We start from the raw sequence: 16,485 nt of genomic DNA, 5'->3' as shown, positions 1-16,485 counted from the left end.
TGCAAGTAGGGGAGAGAAGGAATGGTGTAACAGCAGGTGAAAGGAGAGGGGCAGAAGAGGCAGGGAGAAGAGCAGGAAGAGGCTGGAGGAGGAGGAAGGTGGAAGAATGTGTTAGGGTATGTCTGCTACAGAGCTTGAAACTACGCTTCAGTATCCCCCTGTTGTGCAGCAGTGAAATCCACTGGCAAAGCCTACAGCACAGGGCAGTGTCCTGAGCACTAAGGTCAAATGCTGTGTGTCTTCTTACACCAGAGCTAGCTGGGGGGGGTGGGTTGCATAGCACTTCTTACTGTGAAGATGCCCCTCTATCTGTAATGGCAGGTCTGCAGAGAGTGTAAGAGCTGTCTTTAGGAAAGCCTTTACCAGTTGATATAATTTTTCTTTATTGCTTCAGGCACTTTAGCTCACATATACAGAAGTAATAAGCCTTTAACCAATGCCAGAGTGCACAGTTTGCTCAATAAAAATGTATGTCTTCACTCTTTGAAATGCATGAGATGCTTCATTGTATTTGTTCTGCTTTGAAGTATCCGCTTCCTTTACTTTCTGTAGATAGCGGGGTAATATTTATGGAATTATGGTCCTCTCTAAATTAGGTTTGGTGATTTGGATTCCTTTTCATGATATGTTTTGCACTTACCTGCACCAAAAGCTTTTAACTGTTTTGAATTTTTTGCTATATCTATATAACTGCTCTGTGAGGGTTTATAAATTAGGATTATTGTGTTGTTGGTTCTTTGAAGGGTTGTTTTTGAGGATAACTAAATACCAGTGATTTCCCTATTGCCATAGGTTGGCAGTCTGTTTGCAGCACCTAGCAGTGGTTCCAGCCTGCATCTTCTGGAGCTTCATGTTGTCCTCAGACGTTCCATCAAGCAACTGGTCTTTATTGGCATGCCTCCTTCCCTCTCCCTAACAACTACACAAATTTAACATACTACTAATCAGTTGCTTTTTCTCCAAGTTGTTTTTCCTTGCTTTAGTTCACCAAGCATCATGCTAATGGCTTGCCTAGTTGTTTCCTTTTCTTTTAGCTTTTTCTTTCATTGTGTCTACATGTTTTGTTTGCTTATTTTTGTGTTTTTTGTTGCTTATTTTTATAAGTCCTTGGAACATGAGCATTGTAAAGTGGATTTTTCCCCCCTGGGAAACCTTCACTTATGTCTTTTGTCGTCTTTTCAGAAAACTTTTTATTGCATCATTTTTTTTGCTTTGTTTTAACATCCTTTAGCAAGATGTCTTTTATTAATTACATTAACTTACTGATCCAATAACTTGAAAGCATAGAACCTCTTAGCATTGTTTTTACAAGTTTATTATGCATAAAACTTCCTATCACGTTTGTTGTTGCAATAAATTTATTCCAACCCTCATTTATTCCAAACAAAACTTTTAATGATGCTTTTTGGTACCTTACCAAACCTTTACAAAGCTGTACCATTATCGTAAATACTTGTTTTTCATAAACAACCTTCTTTTATTGCATTAATTCACATATCTTTTATAGTTCATAGACACTCTCTATTATTAAACCTGATGCACAGATACATACATGCATTTTTATGACTTGTTTCTTAAAGCATATTTCAAAAAGTTGTGTTAGGTTTCAGAGTGGTCTAGCATAGCCAATGCAGCTCCTTCCTGATACAAGTAACTCAGCTGAAATGCTGAGAGAGTACAGCTCCTTCAAGGTAATGCTCGGTGTAGAAGACTGGTATCAATGTTCTTACTCAGGATGATATCTTATTGGATTTTTTTGAGATACCACTTTCTACCTAAAGAAGCATAAGGTTATAACTTAATAAATACTTTTTTAATTAGCATTGTCTACTTTGCTTACAGAACCTTCATTAGCAACCAGTTTGCAAAGAATTTTTGATTATGTAGCTGTATTTTATCTTTTTTTTCTACAGATCATTTATTTCTTCACTATACAAGATGGATGTGCTTGTGAGATCTGCAGTAAAGGGGACTTTTCTGTGTAGGATCATTGCCTTCTTAACTGTGGGAGCATGTGCTGAAGGAGGCAGGGTATTGCAGAGCTGCCAGGATGGTCTCTCCACTGAGAGAACTGAGTGCCCATGCAGAACAGATTTTGTGGCTGCATACTTTTCTCATGTGGAAATCAGACTTTGATATGTGAACAGAATATGTTCTTTATTTTTGGAACATCTGCCTACAAACATGAGATACTACTATTTTATTTAATGATCACTGGAGAGCTGAATTGGTGGTCTTTGAAAGGACCATATGAATAAGACAGGAGTACTGTATTTGGTGTAGATTTTGTTCAGTGTGCTTAAATTTGACTTGATGTCTCACACTGATAAGGATGAATAATATCCTATTAAATGGCCTCCCTCTATTCTGTACCCTGAATGAATTCTGCTGGAAAAATGCATGACTGTGCAAATAGAAACAGTGTTAATGGGTGGAATTAAAAATGACACAAGCAGCTTTAGCTTAGCACTTCCTAGTTTTTGAATGCTTAACTTTGTAACCTTAATATCATTCCAAAAGGAATATTTTTAAATAAGTATTTATATGCAAGCAATAGCAACAATCCCTGAGTAGGCTAGACAGCACCACCTCCATATGAAGAGTCTCTGACTTTGCACTTGCACAGCACAAGCTTCAGACACTGCAAACTTGAAGAGTCTCTGACTTCGCACTTGCACAGCACAAGCTTCAGACACTGCAAACTTCCTGGAAATGTGGATGAGCTTGTGCAGCTTGCAACTGAGCAATGCACCGGTGTTTGCTTAATGAGATTTCCCTGTTTCTTAAGTTGCACAGTGTAAAGGTGTCTCAGTTAGGTCTGTGTAAGCTGTCATCCATCTCTTGGATGGAGTGTGGATGCGTGACCCCCTTCTCTTGTCAGTGCAGTACTTTTTTTTTTTTTTTTTTGGAAGAGCCTGGAGGGATTCTGGGATCTTTTAAACTAGAAATTAGTGATAGGAAAATTCTCAATAGATCTCTCTGTGATCCGTTTTCCCCACCTCTCTCACCTGGCCAATAGAACATGTTTGAAAATCAGAGTTTGTTCAGCCTAGTCTTAACTGTCTCTGCTGCAAGAACTTGAAGTGACCACAGACCTTTCTGCCTTCAAGACGAAATGCAAGATGTAGCTGTTTGTATTACCATCACTAAAGCAAAGCAGTCATGATGACTAATACGGGGTGAAGGAGGAGGAACAGCGGGAGGGGTACTAAGTAAGTACTCATTGGTAGTCTGCCTGTTGAGGTAATATAATTTCGGATGACGTGGCAGTGAGCCCAGCAGGAATACACGTTTAGATAAATGTGATTCCTGGACAGTAGTGCAGGTTGGAGCCCCTCCTGCTCCCTGGAGGCTTTRTGTTCAGGCTGCTCCCTGGTGCCATATTTCCAGCCGCACACTCACAGGTGAGCACACAAGTCCTGGCGTGAGGATGTGTTTGCTGTAAGAGACACCAGGATTGGGGCTGGGTGACACGTACACAGAGGCTTGTAAGCAAAGAGGGACACCTTTCAGGAAACCAGTGCCCAGGCCACACCAATGGTAACAGAGCAGAGCTCCTGGTGGGAGATGAGAGCGCCTCCATTCAGATGTATCATCTTCCCCATCAAAGGGCAGGTGCCTTGCTTAAGGAGCAAACCAGCCTGGCGGGATGCTGCTGTGATGCTCATATACTACAGAGTCACTGCTTTATGGAGAAAATTGTTACCTTCCCCAGAACATTTCCCTTGCTGGAAATTGAGAAGAGATAGTAACAAGAGAGAGGTTTGTAACACTTGACACACAGTGGCAAGACATAACTCTGGTCTCCCCTGTTCTTTTTTCTGTTCTCTCATCTCTGTCTGGATAAAAGTGATTGGATAGGACATTCTGTAATTTGTTTTTATGATGAATCATGTTCCAGTTTATCCTCAAGGACAGTTGTGTGAGTAACCAGCCTTCACACGCTGCTGTAGTAAAATGCAGATTAGGTTGGCTGCTTTAAGCAGAGAAATCATTTAATTTGGTTTATTTCTAGTAAAAGAGGGCTAGTAACGAAATGTTCTCCTGCCATGTGATAACATATTTCCCCATATATAAAAGTGTTTAGCTAGAGGTAGCATTTGATTTGATTTACAGGCTCATTCAAGAACAAGATAGATGGTGACATTAACTTCAGTGCTAACTCTTGGCCTCTCCTCTCTGTTTTTTATCAGTTTACAGAGACTGTTTGAGTTTTGGGCATCAATCTATGTTCTAACATGTAATTCTAACCAGGTGCGATTGACACTGTTCAAATAAACCAGCTTCATGAAGCTGCTGTTCCGAAAGGCATGCAACTTCCTGACGAACACGTTCAGCATGCAGGTTGAACAAAATCAGATTCCCGGTGTGTTGGCTGTAGATTTTTTTTGGCTGTCAGGATGATCGCTAATTCTAGAGTGTAACAATAAGTGTGAGCTGAAACATTGCCTATGTGGTAGTGAAAAGCATTGCGATACAGGAGAAAGGTATTGTGGGGTAGTGAGGAGGCACTAACCATTCAAAGGAACTTTTAAAAAAGATTGTTTATCATGCCAGTCTGTTGGAACCAGAGCTGATCATTTTACGTTAAGCATTTGCACGCTGTGTTAGCATTGCATTAAAGGCAGGAGGGCCTGAGTCACTGTGTAGAATTCAGGTGCGGACAAACCTGTATCACCTCTAAGTCGCCTGCAGGTGGGAAGCTAAAGCAGGCCAGCAGTCGATGGGGAAACCGTATGTGTGTGCCTTCACTCTGTCGTCGCACACAGGCAACTTCTAAGCATGCGGTTGTTAGTTTGCCTCCATATGCATTAACTGATTTTTTTCAGCAAAGGCCTCATCCGAGGGCAATGATGCTCCTGGTGACTTCAGTGAGCTTTGGGTCAGGTCCATGGCAAAAAAAAATGTAAATAAATTATGTATAATTTGTATATAAATGTATTATAAAATGTATATACAAATGTATATAAATTCTGTCTCTTTATCAGTTTAGAACTTGTAAGATCTTTGGCATCCCAAGCCATGACCAGCTCTGTAGGGAGGGATTAGTATTAAGTCTATCCAAAAATTGTCTGTAAGAACATTTGCAGGTAGCTTTGATGCAAGCCGTATGCTTTCCTCTGACCAGGTAAGACTGATAAAATATTTCAGCACTGCTTGGATCAAAGTTCTGCCTTAAATGTCCCTGATTAAAAACCAGTGGATCCCTTTGAAATTAACTGGAACTGCTTTCACTGAGCAAAGATGAGAATTTAGCTTGTAAGTTGTTATTGATTTGAAGCAAAAGCTCATATAACAACAAGACCTAAAATCTCCACTTAGGGATTTTATCAGTTATTTTGGAGACGAGCCAGGCAGAGTGTGGCACTGAGATTGCTCTGTGTGCCTCCCTTCAGGGAGGCAGGGACACCAGGGTGTGCGTTCGACTAAGGTAACATCTCTGGGAGCTGTTGGTCATTAACGGCCTCTCCTCGTTTGAGCAGTGGCAGGTATCTGTCTGCGAGGAGCCTGTCACCGGGAGGGCGAGCGGATGGCGGCTGTTTGCCTTGTGCTTCGGGAAATCGCAAGGAGCCAGGAGTGGGGCTGGGGCACCGCAGGCCTGAGAACTTAACTTTTTCTTTTAACTTTTCCTATCTAATAAACTTTCTGGCTGATAAACGATTCCTGAGACTGCACACACGTATACTCTCCTGCTCATGTACATGCTCTTGTCTGTTTGTTTTTTTGGTTTGATTAATACTTTTTGCTTCTTAAGCCTCTTCCTGAGGCAGCCCAGTCCTGCACTGGCCACCCCCTTTTTGGTGGGCAGTGAAGCTACAGCAGCCTGGGGCACCTGCGAGCTGCTACCCAGCAGTCCATAACAGCTGCCAATTGAGTTTGAGTGGTTTGGACACCTAAAGGTGGCAAGAACATTTCTTTCTGGTATAATAGGGTTACCTTCCCTTCATGAAATGAAAGAATATACTCAGTTTTCAGTGGAGAAAGAAGACTTGTATGAAAAGATGCATTCAAATGGTCAAAAATAATCACTTCAACATAATCAAAATGCCCTTTTTCATATTGAAGGGAAACATTTATTTTTTCATTTTTTAAGTGACTGCTTTTCAGTATTTTTTAAGCTTTATGATATAATCAAAAAAATTTAAATTCATATGCTTGTGTTATAACATGATCTAATACATAAAACATGGTGATAACTAGCATTTGTTTGTTTTTTTTCATATCTAAAAGAATTGCTCTGTCTGTCTGATGGCGAATTTGATGTTCAATTTACTATAAACGTGTGCTAGTCCATTCTCCAATATATGCCAGACTTCAGTATACAGTAGTTTCCTCCTTATTATTTCAAAAGAAATTTTATCAGCAAAAAGAAAATTAAAATTAAAATGTGTCACTAATTGATTTAGAGGAAAAATAGGTATATTGAGGCTCAGTTTTCATCCCAATTAGAACTTGACAGTAAGAAGCCTTTAAAGGAAAAAAGAAGAAAAACAAAAAGAAAAACCAAAACAGTTTCACAAATCATTTCTGTTTCTTCAGGAATATAGTGGAATTCTTTTTTTGTGTGAGTTTGTTTTTCTTAATTTAGTCTTGTAATACATCTTGGTTATGGTTCATGCAATAGCAGTCAGACTGAATCTCTGAGTCCTGTGATCCTCTAGACTTCAACCCCCTGGATTTCAACTTGATTGGCTTTTATATATGATCTTTACTGGTTCTTTATTACCCTGATTCCTGTCTTGACAGCTCTAGAGCTGTCTGTGGCTCTGCACAGATGTTTTCTGTGGCTTACTTCAACTTGCCATTCATTAAATCTTAAGGAAAAACTGATGCTTTCATATTCACTACCCTCCACCACATGATATACTTAACATTGTAGCAACATCCCCACATAAAGAAGTAGTTGGCGCTCATAGTAAATCATGAGAGCAAGTGAAAAACTATTCAAAGTAGTTAATAAATGTGAATGTATATATTATGAGCGCAGACCTAATCTTGCCTCCTGTTTTTATGTAAGCATATGCAAACAGAAATCCTTAATAGGATGGAAAATATTCCACCAGGTAAAACTATTTTTATGTTATCTCAGTTACCATTTCATTATACACCAACTACACCAATAACATGTATGTTGGTATAAATACAGCAATTACAAATAGACTGTGGTTGCCAAAACCATTATCAGTTGCCATTTAGAATCCTATTTTCAAATGACTCATTAGCATATCACTGTCTATATAATTTTTTAAAACGCCATTCTTCACTGACAATACCTACTACTAGTCTACCGCTGAATGAATTATCAAACAAATTACTGGTTGTCACCTAATATACAAATAGTCACCAGGTTATTTTGTGCTTTTTTATTATCTCAAGTAAATTTTAGTGTACGAACTTTTTTTTAAATGCCAGAATTTCCCATTGAACAGAATACCAAGTTCTAGCAGGTTCTAGTTTGGGCTAATGGTGGAACTGCCTGGCTTACTGCTCTTAACAACAGGATGAGGTTTCAGCAGGAAAGGGCTGGGACTGAGTGGAAGCTGTAATCAAGAGATGTCAAAATATGCCTGTGCAGAATTAAATCCCCTTAACTTGGCTTCTCATGCATCAAAATGTCGGAAGTGTCTGTGTCACAGCACTGTTTTGGTAGGTAGGGGCTAGTCCTGATTGATGGATCGCCCCAGCATTGATTAACAAATGACAGCTTCTTAACCTCAACCCGGGCCGTTGGCTTCCTGCACCGCGAGTGCAATTAGCAGGGAACTTGGTTTGCGAAGCAGCAGCATCGCTGCTGTATCTGCACCGTGATACGGGGCAGGCTCTGAGCCGCTTATGCGCGGCAGCGAGAGTCGTCAGACTTCCCCAGCACTTGAGCCACCAGGGAGAGCGTTTCCTTTTCTTGCACTACGGTTGAGTGCTCTTTACCCTTAGTGCTTTTACTTTGGTGCTTCGGTCTGATGTAATTTCATTATGAGCCATTTCATTTTATCTGCTTTCACAAGATCAAGCTGCTAACTGCTTTGGAAAGGCATTTGATTTATTGCTGGTTTTGCTATCCAAACTTGTAGATAGAAGGAATAAAAAAAAATATATGGGTAGTTTAGGCAAAGATTTATGACTTCATTTTCTAGCACAGATGTTTGTATAAGCATTTACATTTTGGGGAGCTCATGTTAGCATATCTGTTCCAATGTTTCTCTGTTCCTGGCTCTGCATGAGCTCAGAAGCGAAGAAATACATTTACTTGTGCACTCTGCTTTCCACGTGAATTTTGTAGCTGAGGCTGAGCGACTCCAAACTTTGTGAGGCTTTAAATGTAAGGTTTCCATGAGCTGGAATTTACGCGTGTTGTAAAATGCGCGCAGAGATTTTTTCCCCATCGCAGTGAGTATTTCAGAGTTGTTGCTGGCTGGTTAGAGTTYGCGCTGGCGTGCGTGCTGTCCGATCCCTTTGCAGCGCTGTTTGCGGGGTTGCCGCGCTCTGGCCCTGGGGATGGGGAGCAGAAGCACTGGCTGCAGGTCAGGAGCAAGCGAAGGGCTCCTCTGGTAACACCGCGTGTTCCCCCTCCAGCTAAGGAAGCAATTCATGAGGAAGGCAGCTTGGGCTGAGCCCCTGGCCGCTCTGCATGTGCTGCCCCCGCCGCAGGCTCTGCCCCGCTAACCCTGCTACCCCTCTGGTTCCCGGCAGTGCTGCACGGGCAGGTTTACCGCTTCTGCACCCCTGAAGGCACCTGGCTGCTGAAGGAGAATTCGACCCTGCCGTGGAGGAACCTGTCCGAGTGCGAGCCCTCTGACCAGGTAAGGGTTTCTGTCTGTTGTCATCGTCATTATTGTCTAGAATAATACAGAACAGAGGAAAAATAAGTATATCGGTGTTCACGCATTTTTGTCCTGCCAAAGTAATCTTAGTGACTCATCCCGGGTGTCTCACTGCAGCGAGTCTAAGGTTAAAGCAGCGTTAGGCCTCTCCTCTTCAACAAAGTTATGTGTGGCGTGGGCAAGGGCAGGTTTAAACGCACGTGAAACACCCAGGAGAAGTGAAGCGGACAAACGCAGGCGTGGAGCAGCACTGGGGTCTCTAATTCAGCCCAGGAGCACGTTGTGGTTGGCACGGGGATGCTCCCTCCTGGCAGTCCTCGCTAGGGAAATGAGGTGCTTGGGTTTTGCGCTTCACTCTCATTTGTGGTAGGACGGATTYGAAGTGGAGAAGTCACCACATGTTAGTCCTTTGCGCTTTCTTCCATCAGCAGAACGTTGCTCGAATAAAATTACTACCTGTTCTCTGTGTCTTGTTATCAGCTGCTGAGCCAGTTAAGATGAACAGAAATGAAAGCACCCATTGGGAGTGCTGCTTTTTGATTGTTTTTGTTTTGTTTTAGTTTTTTGTTTTTTGTTTTTTTACATTAATTCAACATAGGCTGTTAAATTAGGCCTGTCAGTTCCATTTTCTTGCCCTAGTGCTCTGTGGGGAGCTGGGTCCCCTGGCACCATGTCAAGGACAAGGGAGGGCTTTTCCAAGGGATTTTCATAAGCCGTTGGCATCAGCTAGTGCGTTGCATGCGTTCTCGTGACACGTGACAGCATCGCAGATGGGCCGCTCCAAGAGCGATGGTTTTCCACAGACCTGCACACTGAGTGCACAGTCGCTGTTCAGGGCTGCTGGGAACTAGGACAGACCTCGCCAAACCAGTTCAAAGATACGAAATTCCCAAGTGCTCTGTGATATCTGTGTCCTCTGGAATTCCTCATCTTTCAATGCCTCATTCTTCAGAAGCAATAGATGGCTGCAAAATGGAAGGAGATGGAAAAAGAGATTATTTTTAATCCTTCAAGTATGTTAAATTTAACTCTTCCCCTTAATTTGTAGCCTTATTCCTTGTCCTTTCCACATCCTTGAGTATCCCAGCAGAGCGCATTATCTTAACCCAAGGTGTTTGCCACCATGATTTCTTCCAGAGCTGTGTTGAGATGCCAAGGAGACAGATGCCCAATGGCAACACTTGGTYATTTGGCACATGTCTCATTTCTGTGAACTGTGGTGTTTATGGGTCTACTGGATTTTGATACTGAAAACCTACATACATGGTGTCACTCCTTGGTATGTGAACAACCATGTTTGTTTTTCCTTTTTCCAGTTAAATGTATGTAGAGCCCCAAATTACCTACTTATATCTTGTGCATGAGAACAAGAGATTGGTTTTGATAAGTTTACTTTGTGTTATGTTACAAGTGTTGCTAAAACACAATCCTGAGGGTTTGTGAGTGAATCCTTGTAAAAGAACATTATTTTCTTTAAATATAAAGTGTTATTTTGATCTGCATAAATGTTTTAAATTATCAGGTCTCGATAGTTTGCCTGAGCTTTGATACTGAAGAGATCTTTCTTTTCTCTTACATAAGGCAGTTCCTCTTAAAACATTAACCTAGCAAATCCCTGAGCAGCAGCCTTTATGTTCACCTTAAACCCTTCTGGCTATACAAAGTACATCTGAATAGCTGTACTTGTTTCTGAAGCACAAGGAAAATATTCCTTCGTACAGCACAGGTCTTGGGAGTCAACTGCAGAATCAGCCGCTTGAAGTAGGCAAGAAAAATGCTTGAGTCTTAGACAAAGGTATGTGCTTAGAAAAGAGCCAGAATATAGAATATAGAAGTGCCTCGGAGCCCAAGCACCAAGCCTGTATCATAACTCAGACCTGCCTGTAGCTTTTCACACAGTTCTTCTCTCCCCAAAGGTTTTGGCCAGCACTTTCAAGCTGGGGTCTAAGTGGCCATGTCTGCAGTGGAGCTCCCGAGGAGAGCCCCGCGCAGGACTGCCGAGGCGCGGACAGCCCTGCCACGCCGTCACTAGCACGGTCTGGGGCACACGCTGGCCCCTACCCACTCACCCCCAGGCACTGCCACACGTGGGCTCAGGGCTGCTCCCAGCAGATAGTGTGGTTGAGGCAGTAGAGGGACTGTCTGGGGCAGAAAAAAGTTCAGCTGTATGAGCACAAGCCGCGCTTTGCTGCTTAACCTCAGAGCCAGAGAAGAGGCCTCACTTGTTCTGTTTCTGAGTATAGATGTAGCCAAAGGAAACCCTTCAGTGCAGCCATAAGGGGACTGGCTGTGGGTGTTCAAGGCTGGAAACACTGACTCTGCCATTTTTTCCGCAGGATTGAGTTCTTCTCGCCTAGTTCTTCTCGCCTAGCCATCCGTTTAATGCCTGCTTGTGTGGTAATTCACTCCTCTCCAACTTTGTGATAAAATAATGCCACATTGTCTACTTTCTAGCAATGTCCAAGTGTTTGAGTGAACATCTGGGAGCAGCTGGGGAGTTAAGATTAAACTTTTATTCCTTTGGAACATATGAAAAGTGGAAGACTGATTTGATGTATGCATTTAAACTTTGAAAGTAAGAGAATGACTTCTGGGTACCATTAAGAAAAGTTAGAAAGCAGCTGGGAGAAAAGAAATGAAGCCCATGAGCTCTGTCTTTCTCCCATCCCCTCTTTTTTTCTTTTCTCCCTTACATGCTCTCAGGATGCACCAGAAGAACAGCTCCTGAATTTGTCCATCATATACACCATTGGATATGCTCTTTCCTTCTCTGCCCTTGTAATAGCAACTGCCATTCTTCTTGGATTCAGGTAACTGGTGAAGCTCTGAAGAGAGCAGAGAAAAGTGTTATGTTTTTCTAAATAACAGTATTGGACTTTGACAGAAACATTTGACTTTTCCCTTCCTCCATCACCTCAGTATTCCTCTATCCTTGTCACCTCTGTATTCCTTCCTGCAATCAGTTCTTCTCAAAACTCAAGTAAAATTTCTAAACTTTCGTAGTATTGCCAGTATGAATGTATGGAACATATGCTGTTTTATCAATTGGAATATTGTGTCATGGTATTTTTTATTTCAATTAAATATCCACTGGAAGAGATGGAAGAAGGAGAGATATTCCTGCATTCCCTCATGACATCGCCTTGGAGATGGGACACTCCTCTGGGAAGCAGGAGGACCTTTAGGATAGAAGTTTTCATTTTGCATTGCTTGGAATTACACAGATAGTAGACTTAAATCTGGCCCATTTCCACTCCCTGATATGCAGGGTGTGTTTCAAGGCAGAAATGGATTTTTGACACAATTTCTCTTTTTGGAAGACTTTCCTAAAATCTCATCTCTTTTGCAATATGGAACAGAACCTAATTTTGAAACCTGAAAACTTTATGTGAAATAAATTGCTGCCACCTGGCCAGATTGGCATACTGGGTTCATCCAGGTATGCACCAACAAATTGTATGGAGTGCATCAAAATTAAGAGTTTAGTGACTGTAAAGCCTTCTTGAGCTGGGTACACGCCAATGCTACACTGTGTAGGTTTGCTTAAAAGAAGAAAAGTTTGCACTCCAACAGAGATGTCTGTTTTTTCTCTGTAAAGGCAGTAGGTATGTCACTGATTCCAGCCAGACTTGCCTGCAATTTGGGGGTGCTGAGGACAGGAGATCAGTGTTCAGAAAACACAAAGATAGGCTCCTATTCTGTTGTGGGAAGAAGCTCCCTCTGTCATCAAGTCCCACTCCTGGCCACTGCAGACAGCCATGTTCTTTTACCCTCTGACATGCTGATGAGGCTGCCTCTTAAAACAGCATAGGTTTCTACCTCATGATATTCTTATTTGGAGTTGTGTCAGGAACCTTCAATGCTCTGATGCTTAAGCAACTTTCTTCTTTGACGGTAATGGGCATTACCAGCTAAAGCCCATTAGTTCTGGTGCAAGAACTGTCTGTTAACAAGACAGTCCCTTTCTTTTCCTCTCTCGYAAGTCCTTATACCCATTATGTATTTAAAGAGATCAGTCATGCCTTTTAGCCTCTATTTTCTCAAACTAAATAAGCCAAGCCTTCTAATACTGTATCACACCTTTTAGCATCGTATTATACCTCTTCCATCCAGTGGAGAAACATAACGCTAGGTATCTCAGAGAAGATTTAAAATTGCTACAAAAAGGTACAGACATGCTCACCCTCTGTTAATGCCATGTGATGATAATTATGATTTGTACGTGTTGCACCTGTGCAAATTAGGGAGTTATCTGACAAAACACCAGATGGTCTTTAAGTCTCCAAATGTCTCCCAGGATAAGTGCTTTCTCCTTGTTTCACTGATCAGTGACACTTTTTGAGTAATCTTAGCAGCCCAAGTGTAAAGGTCACAGAGTGCACCCCTATGCTTTTTGAAGGAAGCATGTGCATGTTTTTGGCAGGAAACAAAAAGCAATTTTGTCACAGATGACTGCTAGGAGGGAGGGAATTTTGATATCCTGATTTTTAGTAGAGAAATTCTTTAGCATTTTTTCCTTTAATTGTAACGTGAGGACTGGAGAAGAGTGCATGTGAAAGAGAGAGAGAAGGGAAGAAAAGGATGTGTTACATATTCAATGAAGAATTCTGTAAGAATTTCTGATTTTGAAAATGAGGCTTTAGAGACATTAAAGGGACAGAGAACCTTATTAAAACCGTGCAATCAAACTACTTAGTGATTTCCTGTCTAAATTGTCTGTGGATAACTTCATCCAGGAGGACCTCATGAAATACATGAGACCTCATTTTTTTTAATGTTTTTTGTAGTCCTTCACCATTAATGCTACCCCTGACATTGATTGTAATCACTGGATTCTGGCTGGAGCCTCTGCTCATGGCCTCTCCCCAGGAGGTGTGTGCACTCGCTTACCCATGGGGGAGAGAAACTTGATTCAGTGGCACCAAATGCTGGCCTTCAGCACTTTCATAGCAGGAAGGCCTTTATAAGGTCTTAGTCTACAGAATAACCATCATATTTGGTTTTGATAACTGTTCAACAGAGGAAGCAACACACCTCTAGTGTCTAGTTTTGCCTCTTCTGAAAGTAATGGAAGAAAAATCTGTAATTTCAGTGATGGAAGCTGAATTAGGCCCATAACTTCATGACTGAAACCACTTGTGTAACTTGCTTTGGCTGCAGCAGAAATACTCAGTAACTACTTGCAGCCTGTTTTCTTCAACTGGCTAATTTACATAAATGTTCAGTCAGATTTAAATGTGTGGCAATTCTGAAGGGTAGCAGCAAACAAGTTTTGAGTTAAAGGAAAATAAATATTTGCCATAAGTAAATTTTGAAATGACTCGTGACTTACAAGAAATTCTGTTTAAGCTATACAGAAAGGAGTTCTCCTTTGTCTTCAGTGTAAAGCTGGTAACTTGTAGAGCAAGTCTACTTTCCTGCCTGAATTCAGAGAGCAGTAAAAATAGGCATTTAAAGCACAAGTTCATTGAAACTGTTTATAATATGTTACCTGTATTTTTTAGGGTCAAAAAAGAATCATACTGCAATGTAGCTTCCTTTGAAGCAAAGTGTGTACCCTTGCAATGTTGAAAAAAAAAAAGATCGTGGACGAGGCTGGTAAAATATTGGCAGCACTCTGCTCTTGGGTGTCATTTACGTGACTACATTTTCCTTTGCTATCCCTTAATATGCTATTCTCTGACAAGTAGCAATTTTGCTGTCTTTGCAGCTGGCTGCTGAAATTCAAGAGGATTTTTCTTTGTTTTTTGTTTTCAATTCCGAAGACAGGGGTAAAAATTGTGTTCCTTTTAGTTCCACAAAAGGTATTTACAATTCCCCTGGGAAGCAATTTGAATACAGTTTTTTCTCTTCTTGTCAAAGTGGTAGTTTACATGCGGGATATTTTTCTTTGTGGGAAGGGATACTTGGGCATAGCCTGAAGCCGTACTGCACATCAGTTCCTGAGCCCTGCCAAAGTAAACCTGTGCAGTGCAAATAGATTAGATACATTATGTGAAAGTTGAATTGTTTAGTCCTTCCAGATATGCCTTTTGAAAATCACTTTATTTTTACACTTTCTAAACTTTCAAAATAATTGTTCCTTACGCACTGATGTCCTCTGCAGTCCTGCAAATGTTCACTTTTGGGGTGAAGTTTTGAATGTCTTTTCCTTGGTATTGATTTCTTCCTACAGAAAGTTTGAAAATCCCCACAACCATTCTCAAGTTATGGGATTCCCTCTGGTATTTTCTGGTTGCAAACTGAGCTCATCCTTCCCTCCCTCATTTGTATCTGTGATTTTGCAGCTTTTGCACAGTCACTGGATGATGACTGACTCTTCCTTTCTACAGACATCTGCATTGCACCAGGAATTATATTCACCTGAACCTTTTCACCTCTTTTATCCTCCGTGCCATATCCGTCTTCATTAAGGACTCTGTGGTGAAATGGATGTACAGCACAGCTACACAAGAGCACCAGTGGGAAGGACTTATCTCCTTCCAGGTAGGGGCAGGCACTGTCATGGTTCTCAGGATATAGGAGTCATCACTGTGATGTGTCTGCATGACAGCGGGTAATTTCATATTGCACAGCGAGCATTGTCCAAAATACTGTTTTCAGTCCACAAATTTTCCCTGAATCTTGTAGCATAATGTATGCAGTGGTGGTAGTGCCACCCTGGGCTTGCTGCAGACAAGTAATTGATGCCATGGGATGTTTCCCTGCCTGCGGGGAAGGGGTGGCCCCTTCTGGGTAAAAGAAACATGAAGAGTTGGATCTTTTTGGCCAGCATGCAAGTGCCCATGTCTGCTGCAAATTCAGCTCTTCCAGTGGTGACAGCAGAGTGTTCGGTTCCCTAAGCCAGCACCTTCTGTGACAGGAATGTCCCTCTGATATAATGATGAAATTATTTGGTCATTCTTGGAGACCTTTATGATCTGTTAATGATGGAAAAAGGGAAGCATCTGATTAAAATGCAAATTCAAAGCATTTAGAAAAGCTTTGGAGGAACAGGCTAATTAAATACTTATAATCAAATGGAGAAGATAGACCACTCTTTTGTGAATATGATGAAAGCATGTTTTATGCCTATTCCCCTTTCAGATTTGTTATACAAAATGTAATTGAATCTTCAAAGAAATGGATTTTCATTATTTGTGTAGCTGTTGTGATTCTAGAACGAGTCCAGTGTTTGCTACTGAAATACAAAGCTGGGATCATAAAGAGTATTTCTTCTGATGGATGGTTAGTATCCATCCTTTTCTGACACTCTGCCTGAGGCTTGAGTACTAATACCATATGAGTGAATCCCATATGACAATTGATTTCTTCTCATTTGCAATATATTGATTGCCAGAAAATAATACTGTAATACATACCTTAAATGCAAGATTTGAAAGTGTTCACATTGAATTGTCAGTCATTCTCTCCTTTCAAAAAGACCAGGCTTTGTGCTTTTGCAGGTATTTTATCCAGCAATGGTTTCATCAGATCTGATGGATAAATTAGGTAATTAAGTTTCATACCTATCTAAAGCCCTGCTGACCACCTCTCTGTAATTTATGAGCCGAGAGAGTTTTTGCACTTAAATGTGATGCACTGTGTGTTCTTCTATCAAAAGTTTTTTGCTTTGGGTAATAGTCAACATTGTGGCATTAAATATTTGCTCTCTAATAGAGAAATT

At 41.3% G+C, this 16,485-nt stretch overlaps 1 protein-coding gene across 1 annotated transcript in view; it reads left to right on the top strand.

Annotated features, from left to right (window-relative positions):
- The window catches only part of GLP1R (glucagon like peptide 1 receptor), a 53,458-nt gene that overhangs the window by 13,399 nt on the left and 23,574 nt on the right, over nt 1-16,485 (top strand). The window contains exons 3-5 of the mRNA XM_026059843.1: nt 8,689-8,798; nt 11,523-11,629; nt 15,152-15,305. Of these exons, the coding sequence (XP_025915628.1) occupies nt 8,689-8,798; nt 11,523-11,629; nt 15,152-15,305 (371 nt within the window). The remainder of the gene's footprint in view (nt 1-8,688; nt 8,799-11,522; nt 11,630-15,151; nt 15,306-16,485) is intronic.

The sequence above is a fragment of the Apteryx rowi genome, unplaced genomic scaffold, assembly GCF_003343035.1.
Source record: "Apteryx rowi isolate R43461 unplaced genomic scaffold, aptRow1 scaffold_160, whole genome shotgun sequence".
In the NCBI taxonomy this organism is placed as follows: domain Eukaryota; kingdom Metazoa; phylum Chordata; class Aves; order Apterygiformes; family Apterygidae; genus Apteryx; species Apteryx rowi.
The sequence above is the reverse complement of the archived record's forward strand: the minus strand, read 5'-3'. Positions and strand labels throughout refer to the sequence as shown.